The 10303-nt window shown below is 53.8% G+C and overlaps 1 protein-coding gene across 1 annotated transcript in view; it reads right to left on the reverse strand.

Annotated features, from left to right (window-relative positions):
• Positions 1 to 2084: 2084 nt before the first annotated feature.
• The window catches only part of dnajc21 (DnaJ heat shock protein family (Hsp40) member C21), a gene marked incomplete at both ends in the record, with an annotated part of 28466 nt that continues 20247 nt past the window's right edge, over positions 2085 to 10303 (reverse strand). The window contains 2 exons of the mRNA XM_070870767.1: positions 2085 to 2175; positions 8362 to 8528. Of these exons, the coding sequence (XP_070726868.1) occupies positions 2085 to 2175; positions 8362 to 8528 (258 nt within the window). The remainder of the gene's footprint in view (positions 2176 to 8361; positions 8529 to 10303) is intronic.

The following is a 10303-nucleotide window of genomic DNA, read 5'->3' on the forward strand; positions in this document are numbered from 1 at the left end:
TGGGCGAGGGAGCGTGGGCCTATATTCCAGGTCCCTGCAGTGGGAGATACAAATGGGCGAGGGAGTGTGGGCCTGTATTCCAGGTCCCTGCAGTGGGAGGTACACATGGGCGAGGGAGTGTGGGCCTGTATTCCAGGTCCCTGCAGTGGGAGGTACACATGGGCGAGGGAGTGTGGGCCTGTATTCCAGGTCCCTGCAGTGGGAGATACACATGGGCGAGGGAGTGTGGGCCTGTATTCCAGGTCCCTGCAGTGGGAGGTACACATGGGCGAGGGAGTGTGGGCCTGTATTCCAGGTCCCTGCAGTGGGAGATACACATGGGCGAGGGAGTGTGGGCCTGTATTCCAGGTCCCTGCAGTGGGAGGTACACATGGGCGAGGGAGTGTGGGCCTGTATTCCAGGTCCCTGCAGTGGGAGGTACACATGGGCGAGGGAGTGTGGGCCTGTATTCCAGGTCCCTGCAGTGGGAGATACACATGGGCGAGGGAGTGTGGGCCTATATTCCAGGTCCCTGCAGTGGGAGATACACATGGGCGAGGGAGTGTGGGCCTGTATTCCAGGTCTCTGCAGTGGGAGGTACACATGGGCGAGGGAGTGTGGGCCTGTATTCCAGGTCCCTGCAGTGGGAGGTACACATGGGCGAGGGAGTGTGGGCCTGTATTCCAGGTCCCTGCAGTGGGAGATACACATGGGCGAGGGAGTGTGGGCCTGTATTCCAGGTCTCTGCAGTGGGAGGTACACATGGGCGAGGGAGTGTGGGCCTGTATTCCAGGTTCCTGCAGTGGGAGATACACATGGGCGAGGGAGTGTGGGCCTGTATTCCAGGTCCCTGCAGTGGGAGATACACATGGGCGAGGGAGTCTGGGCCTATATTCCAGGTCCCTGCAGTGGGAGATACACATGGGCGAGGGAGTCTGGGCCTATATTCCAGGTCCCTGCAGTGGGAGATACACATGGGCGAGGGAGTGTGGGCCTATATTCCAGGTCCCTGCAGTGGGAGATACACATGGGCGAGGGAGTCTGGGCCTGTATTCCAGGTCTCTGCAGTGGGAGGTACACATGGGCGAGGGAGTGTGGGCCTGTATTCCAGGTCTCTGCAGTGGGAGGTACACATGGGCGAGGGAGTGTGGGCCTGTATTCCAGGTCCCTGCAGTGGGAGGTACACATGGGCGAGGGAGTGTGGGCCTGTATTCCAGGTCCCTGCAGTGGGAGGTACACATGGGCGAGGGAGTGTGGGCCTGTATTCCAGGTCCCTGCAGTGGGAGATACACATGGGCGAGGGAGTGTGGGCCTATATTCCAGGTCCCTGCAGTGGGAGATACACATGGGCGAGGGAGTGTGGGCCTGTATTCCAGGTCTCTGCAGTGGGAGGTACACATGGGCGAGGGAGTGTGGGCCTGTATTCCAGGTCTCTGCAGTGGGAGGTACACATGGGCGAGGGAGTGTGGGCCTGTATTCCAGGTCCCTGCAGTGGGAGATACACATGGGCGAGGGAGTGTGGGCCTGTATTCCAGGTCTCTGCAGTGGGAGGTACACATGGGCGAGGGAGTGTGGGCCTGTATTCCAGGTCCCTGCAGTGGGAGATACACATGGGCGAGGGAGTGTGGGCCTGTATTCCAGGTCCCTGCAGTGGGAGATACACATGGGCGAGGGAGTCTGGGCCTATATTCCAGGTCCCTGCAGTGGGAGATACACATGGGCGAGGGAGTCTGGGCCTATATTCCAGGTCCCTGCAGTGGGAGATACACATGGGCGAGGGAGTGTGGGCCTATATTCCAGGTCCCTGCAGTGGGAGATACACATGGGCGAGGGAGTCTGGGCCTGTATTCCAGGTCCCTGCAGTGGGAGCTACACATGGGCAGGCCCCCCAGCAACACAGAACTGTCACTGAGCCCCCAGACACGGCTCATCGACCGGGGCAGGGGGACCGATCCACGGGACGCGGGGGGGGGGGGGAAGAGTGACTGATCCACGGGACGGGTCATGCAACAGATCCACTGGGGGAGGGGGACTGATCAATGGGAGGGGGGGGTAACTGAACCCCCTGACCCCGTGACCTCGGCAGTGGATCTGGAAACACTTACGACTTTGCACTTTGGAAGATTTTCTCACAAGCTGGGCAGAACAGGTTGTCGTAATAATCGATGTCATCCTGATCGAGCTCGGCGAGAGGGTCTGAAACAAACAACAGTGTCACGGCAACAGAACGCACACCACCCACACCCACCAACCTTCCAGAGGGCATTTGACAAGGTGCCACATAAAAGGTTACTGCACAAGATAAAAGTTCACGGGGTTGTGGGTAATATATTAGCATGGATAGAGGATTGGCTAACTAACAGAAAACAGAGAGTCGGGATAAACGGTTCATTCTCATGTTGGCAACCAGTAACTGGTGGGGTGCCGCAGGGATCAGTGCTGGGACCCCAACTATTTACAATCTATATTAACGACTTGGAAGAAGGGACTGAGTGTAATGTAGCCAAGTTTGCTGACGATACAAAGATGGGAGGAAAAGCAATGTGTGAGGAGGGCATAAAAAATCTGCAAAAGGACATAGACAGGCTAAGTGAGTGGGCAAACATTTGTCAGATGGAGTATAATGTCGGAAAGTGTGAGGTCATGCACTTTGGCAGAAAAAATCAAGGAACAAATTATTATTTAAATGAAGAAAGATTGCAAAGTGCCGCAGTACAGCGGGACCTGGGGGTCCTGGTGCATGAAACACAAAAGGTTAGTATGCAGGTACAGCAAGTGATCAGGAAGGCCAATGGAATCTTGGCCTTTATTGCAAAGGGGATGGAGTATAAAAGCAGGGAAGTCTTGCTACAGTTATACAGGGTATTGGTGAGGCCACACTGGAATACTGCGTGCAGTTTTGGTTTCCATATTTACGAAAGGATATACTTGCTTTGGAGGCAGTTCAGAGAAGGTTCACTCGGTTGATTCCAGAGATGAGGGGGTTAACTTATGAGGAAAGGTTGAGGAGGTTGGGCCTCTACTCATTGGAATTCAGAAGAATGAGAGGTGATCTTATCAAAACGTATAAGATTATGAGGGGGCTCGACAAGGTGGATGCAGAGAGGATGTTTCCACTGATGGGGGAGACTAGAACTAGGGGGCATGGTCTTAGAATAAGGGGCCGCCCATTTAAAACTGAGATGAGGAGGAATTTCTTCTCTCAGAGGGTTGTAAATCTGTGGAATTCGCTGCCTCAGAGAGCTGTGGAAGCTGGGACATTAATAAAGTTAAGACAGAGATATCAGTTTAGAAACTGTCGAAGGGGATAAGGGGTTATGGGGAGTGGGCGGGGAAGTGGAGCTGAGTCCATGATCGGATCAGCCATGATCGTATTAAATGGCGGAGCAGGCTCGAGGGGCCATATGGTCAACTCCTGCTCCTATTTCTTATGTTCTGAGAAACATAGAAAAATAGGTGCAGGATTAGGCCATTTGGCCCTTCGAGCCTGCAGCGCCATTTAATAAGATCATGGCTGATCATTCACCTCAGTACCCCTTTCCTGCTTTCTCTCCATACCCCTTGATCCCTTTAGCCATAAGGGCCATATCTAACTCCCTCTTGACTATATCCAATGAACTGGCCTCAACTACTCTCTGCGGCAGGGAATTCCACAGGTTAACAACTCTCTGAGTGAAGAAGTTTCTCCTCATCTCAGTCCTAAATGGCCTACCCCTTATCCTAAGACTATGTCCCCTGGTTCTGGACTTCCCCAACATCGGGAACATTCTTCCCGCGTCCAGTCCCGTCAGAATCTTATACGTTTCTATGAGATCCCCTCTCATTCTTCTAAACTCCAGTGAATAAAGGCCCAGTTGATCCAGTCTCTCCTCATATGTCTGTTCAGCCATTCCTAGAATCAGTCTGGTGAACCTTCACTGCACTCCCTCAATAGCAAGAACGTCCTTCCTCAGATTAAGAGACCAAAACTGAATACAATATTCCAGGTGAGGCCTCACCAAGGCTCTGTACAACTGCAGTAAGACCTCCCTGCTCCTACATTCAAATCCCTAGCTATGAAGGCCAACATACCATTTGCCTTCTTCACCACCTGCTGTACCTGCATGCCAACTTTCAATGACTGATGTACCATGACACCCAGGTCTCATTGCACCTCCCCTTTTCCTAATCTGCCGCCATTCAGATAATATTCTGGCTTTGTGTTTTTGCCCCCAAAGTGGATAACCTCACATTTATCCACATTATACTGCATCTGCCATGCATTTGCCCACTCGCCTAACCTGTCCAAGTCACCCTGCAGCCTCTTAGCGTCCCCCTCACAGCTCACACCGCCACCCAGTTTAGTGTCATCTGCAAACTTGGAGATATTACACTCAATTCCATCATCCAAATCATTGATGTATATTGTAAAGAGCTGGGGTCCCAGCACTGAGCCCTGCGGCACTCCACTAGTCACTGCCTGCCTTCTGAAAAGGACCCGTTTATCCCGACTCTCTGCTTCCTGTCTGCCAACCAGTTCTCTATCCACGTCAATACATTACCCCCAATCCCATGCGCTTTGATTTTGCACACCAATCTCTTGTGTGGGACCTTGTCAAAAGCCTTTTGAACGTTCAAATACACCACATCCACTGGTTCTCCCTTGTCCACTCTACTAGTTACATCCTCAAAAAATTCCAGAAGATTTGTCAAGCATGATTTCCGTTTCATAAATCCATGCTGACTTGGACCGATCCTGTCTCTGCTTTCCACATGCGCTGCTATTTCATCCTTAATGATTGATTCCAACATTTTCCCCACTATTGATATCAGGCTAACCGGTCTATAATTACCCGTTTTCTCTCTCCCTCCTTTCTTAAAAAGTGGTGTTACATTAGCTACCCTCCAGTCCATAGGAACTGATCCAGAGTCGATAGACTGTTGGAAAATGATCACCAATGCATCCACTATTTCTAGGGCCACTTCCTTAAGTTCTCTGGGATGCAGACTATCAGGCCTCGGGGATTTATCGGCCTTCAATCCCATCAATTTCCCTAACGCAATTTCCCGCCTAATAAGGGAATCCTTCAGTTCCTCCTTCTCACTAGACCCACTGTCCCCGAGTACATTCGGAAGGTTATTTGTGTCTTCCTTTGTGACGACAGAACCAAAGTATTTGTTCAATTGGTCTGCCATTTCTTTGTTCCCCATTATAAATTCACCTGAATCCGACTGCAAGGGACCTACATTTGTCTTCACTAATCTTTTTCTCTTCACATATTTATAGAAGCTTTTGCAGTCAGTTTTTATGTTCCCTGCAAGCTTCCTCTCGTACTCTATTTTCCCCCTCTTAATTAAACCCTTAGTCCTCCTCTGTTGAATTCTAAATTTCTCCCAGTCCTCAGGTTTGTTGTTTTTTCTAGCCAATTTATATGCCTCTTCCTTGGCTTTAACACTATCCTTAATTTCCCTTGTTAGCCACGGTTGAGCCACCTTCCCCGTTATATTTTTACTCCAGACAGGGATGTACAATTGCTGAAGTTCATCCATGTGATCTTTAAATGTTTGCCATTGCCTATCCACTGTCAACCCTTTAAGTATAATTTGCCAGTCTATTCTAGCCAATTCACGCCTCAAACATCGAAGTTACCTTTCCTTAAGTTTCTGAATTAACTGTGTCACTCTCCACCTTAATAAAGAATTCTACCATATTATGATCACTCTTCCCCAAGGGGCCTCGTACAACAAGATTGCTAATTAGCCCTTTCTCATTACACATCACTCAGTCTAGGATGGCCAGCACTCTAGTCCGAATACTCCTCACATTGAGGCACAGAGCCTTCAGGCTTGTCTTATTAACACACTTTGACCCTTTAGAATTTTGCTGTAATGTGGCCCTTTTTGTTTTTTGCCTTGGGTTTCTCTGCCCTCCACTTTTACTATTCTAGAGAGCTCTCTAGACATATTGGTCTAGAAAACCATCCCTCATACACTCCAGGAAATCCTCCTCCACCGCATTGCTACCAGTTTGGTTAGCCCAATCTATATGTAGATTAAGTCACCCATAATAACTGCTGTACCTTTATTGCACACATCCCTAATTTCTTGTTTGATGCTGTCCCCAACCTCACTACTATTGTTTGGTGGTCTGTACATAACTCCCACTAGCGTTTCTGCCCTTTGGTATTCCGTAGCTCCACCCATACCGATTCTACATCATCCAGGCTAATGTCCTTCCTTACAATTACATTAATTTCCTCTTTAACCAGCAACGCCACCCCGTCTCCTTTCCTCTCTGTCTATCCTTCCTAAATGTTGAATACTCCTGGATGTTGAGTTCCCAGCCTTGGTCACCCTGGAGCCATGTCTCCGTGATGCCAATCACATCATACCCGTTAACTGCTATCTGCACAGTTAATTCATCCACCTTATTCCGAATACTCCTCGCATTGAGGCACAGAGCCTTCAGGCTTGTCTTTCTAACACACTTTGACCCTTTAGAATTTTGCTGTAATGTGGCCCTTTTTGTTTTTTGCCTTGGGTTTCTCTGCCCTCCACTTTTACTATTCTCCTTTCTATCTTTTGCTTCTGCCTGCATTTTATTTCCCTTTGTCTCCCTGCATAGGTTCCCATCCCCCTGCCATATTAGTTTAACCCCTCCCCAGCAGCACGAGCAAACACTCCCCCTCGGACATTGGTTCCGGTCCTGCCCAGGTGCAGACCGTCCGGTTTGTACTGGTCCCACCTCCCCCAGAACTGGTTCCAATGCCCCAGGAATTTGAATCCCTCCCTGCTGCACCACTGCTCAAGCCACGTATTCATCTGAGCTATCCTGTGATTCCTACTCTGACTAGCACGTGGCACTGGTAGCAATCCTGAGATTACTACTTTTGAGGTCCTACTTTTTAATTTAGCTCCTAACTCCCTAAATTCGTCTCGTAGGACCTCATCCCATTTTTTACCTATATCGTTGGTACCTATATGCACCACAACAACTGGCTGTTCACTCTCCGTAATGGTAAGAACTGCACGGAATAGAATTCTTATGTTAACAACCCCGGCTTCTCCAGTCTATCCACGTAACTGAAGTCCCTCATCCCCGGAATCCTTCTCGTAAATCTTTTCTGCTCCTTCTCTGTGGGCCTTCACATCCTCCCTAAGGTGCGGAGCGCAGAATTGGACAGAGTACTCCAGCAGCTCAGGCTGATCTAGTGTTGGAGCTGTGCTGAGGGGCTCTTTAATCTCACCTTTATACAACTGTTCACCACCACGCACTGCTTTCTGTCCCCGAGCACACGCGTGTCCACGCTGCCACTGCATCTTCAATCCCATGGGCTTTCATTTCACTAACAGGTCTCATTTGTGGCACTTCAACACACATCCTTTCAAAGGCCATATTCACATCAACCACACTGCCCTCGTCACCCTCTCCGTGACTTTATCAAAGAACTCGATCGAGTATTGAGGGGCCTGGACATAGTGGATAGTAAGGGTCTATTTCCATTGGTGGAGGGGTCTATTTCGAGGGGGCATAGTTTTAAGGTGGTAGGTGGAAGGTTTAGAGGGGATTTGAGGGGGGCTTCTTTACACAGAGGGTTGTGGGGATCTGGAACTCGCTGCCTGGAAGATTGGTGGATGCAGAAACCCTCACCACTTTTAAGAGATGGTTGGATGGGTAAAGTGCAGTAACCTGCAGGGTTACAGACCTCGAGCTGGTAATTGGGATTAGACTGGATGACCTTTTGTTGGATGGAGCAGATATAACGGTAAGTACTGCAGGGAATAGAATACGGCCAGGGTGATCTCCTGGACTAGTGTCGATCGTCTGGATGGGTCGGAGAGGAACTTTCCTGGATTTTTTCTCCCTAAATTGGCCTGGGTTTTTATCTGGTTTTTGCCTCTCCCAGGAGATCACATGGCTCCGGTCGGGGTGGAGTGTAGAATGTTTCAGTAGAAGGGGTGTCACAGTTGTGTGAGGCGGACTGGTTGGGCTGGGTGCTCTTTACCTTTCCGACATTGTTTATAGGTTTATATGTAACCTTCAGGGCTGCTGACCGAGGGCCGTGCGGCTCTTTGTCGACCGGTGGGACACAATGGGCCGGAATGGCCTCCTCCTGCGCTGTACATTTCTATGTTTCTATGAATCAGTCAGACGCTGAACTGATGGTGCCAGGCGGGGAGAGTGAGTCAGTGTTCGGGAAGCAGAGTAGGCAGATGGGGACACAGAGAGGTGGTTGTGCAGTCCTTTATGTTACTGGACTGGCCTGGTCTAATAAACTACAACCCGTGAGTTTCAATCCCACTGTGCCAGGCTGAGAAGTTAAATCTGTCTGGAAATACAAAGCTGGGATCAGTAGGAGTGAGCACGGAGCAGTCAGGCTGCGGGGAAATCCCTAGTCTTACCTTCTCCTGCCCCGTTCTGCACCAGCCCATCCTCCTCGCTCCCGGCCTCGTCCTCTCCCTCAGACCCGTCCCCAAACTCCTTCTCGTACTGGGCCTCCATCTGCTGCAGCTCCTTTTCCAGGTCCGACATGGCCATCCAGCTCTGCTCCTGGTACTGGGCCGCGAGCCTGTAGGGACAGGGAGGGGAGAGTCAGAGAGGCCTGGGGGGGGGGGGGGGGGGGGCAGTGTTAGGGAGGGCCCGGGGGGAGGGGGGTCAGTGTTAGAGAGGGTCCTGGGGGAGGGGGGGGGTCAGTGTTCGTGAGGGTCCGGGGGGAGGGAGGGGTCAGTGTTAGAGAGGGTCCGGGGGGAGGGGGTCAGTGGTAGAGAGGGCCCGGGGGGAGGGAGGGGTCAGTGTTAGGGAGGGCCCGGGGGGAGGGGGGTCAGTGTTAGAGAGTGCCCGGGGGGAGGGAGGGGTCAGTGTTAGGGAGGGCCCGGGGGGAGGGGGGTCAGTGTTAGAGAGGGTCCTGGGGGAGGGAGGGGTCAGTGTTAGGGAGGGCCCGGGGGGGTCAGTGTTAGAGAGGGTCCTGGGGGAGGGAGGGGTCAGTGTTAGAGAGGGTCCGCGGGGAGGGGGGGGGGGGTCAGTGTTAGAGAGGGTCCTGGGGGAGGGGGGGGGGGTCAGTATTAGAGAGGGTCCGGGGAGAGGGGGGTCAGTGTTCGAGAGGGTCCGGGGAGAGGGAGGGGTCAGTGTTAGAGAGGGTCCTGGGGGAGGGAGGGGTCAGTGTTAGAGAGGGTCCGCGGGGAGGGGGGGGGTCAGTGTTTGAGAGGGCCCGGGGGGAGGGAGGGGTCAGTGTTAGAGAGGATCTGGGAGGGGGGGGGGGGGGGGGGCAGTGTTAGAGAGGGTCCGGGGGAAGGGGCAGTGTTCGTGAGGGTCCGGGGGGAGGGAGGGGTCAGTGTTAGAGAGGGTCCGGGGGGAGGGGGTCAGTGGTAGAGAGGGCCCGGGGAGAGGGGGGTCAGTGTTAGAGAGGGCCCGGGGAGGAGGGGGGGGGTCAGTGTTAGAGAGGGTCCTGGGGGAGGGAGGGGTCAGTGTTAGAGAGGGTCCGGGGGGGGGGGGGGGGGGGGAGTGTTAGAGAGGGTCCGGGGGGAGGGTCAGTGTTCGTGAGGGTCCGGGGGGAGGGAGGGGTCAGTGTTAGAGAGGGTCCGGGGGGAGGGGGTCAGTGTTAGAGAGGGTCCGGGGAGAGGGGGGTGAGTGTTTGAGAGGGTCCGGGGGAGAGGGGTCAGTGTTAGAGAGGGTCCGGGGGGAGGGGAAGGGTCAGTGTTAAAGAGGGTCCAGGGGGAGGGGGGTCAGTGTTAAAGAGGGTCCAGGGGGAGGGGGGTCAGTGTTAGAGAGGGTCCGGGGGGGGGGGTTCAGTGTTAGAGAGGGTCCAGGGGGAGGGGGGTCAGTGTTAGAGAGTGTCCAGGGGGAGGGGGGTCAGTGTTAGAGGGGGTCTGGGGGGGGAGGGGGGTCAGTGTTAGAGGGGGTTCAGGGGGGGGAGGGGGTCAGTGTTAGAGAGGGTCCGGGGGGAGGGGGGGGTCAGTGTTAGAGAGGGTCCGGGGGGAGGGGGGTCAGTGTTAGAGAGGGTCCGGGGGGAGGGGGGTCAGTGTTAGAGAGGGTCCAGGGGGAGGGGGGTCAGTGTTAGAGAGGGTCCGGGGGGAGGGGGGTCAGTGTTAGAGAGGGTCCGGGGGGAGGGGGAGGGTATCCCCAGGGAAAGCCCCTCCCTGGGCTGGGACCAGTACCTGGCCCGGGGGGAGGGGGGGGGGGGAGGGGGAGGGGGAGGGGATCCCGGGGGGCTGGGACCAGTACCTGGCCCGGGGGGAGGGGGAGGGGGAGGGGATCCCGGGGGGCTGGGACCAGTACCTGGCCCGGGGGGGGGGGGGGAGGGGGAGGGGGAGGGGATCCCGGGGGGCTGGGACCAGTACCTGGCCC

This window comes from Pristiophorus japonicus, unplaced genomic scaffold (assembly GCF_044704955.1).
Source record: "Pristiophorus japonicus isolate sPriJap1 unplaced genomic scaffold, sPriJap1.hap1 HAP1_SCAFFOLD_1682, whole genome shotgun sequence".
NCBI classification, from domain to species: domain Eukaryota; kingdom Metazoa; phylum Chordata; class Chondrichthyes; family Pristiophoridae; genus Pristiophorus; species Pristiophorus japonicus.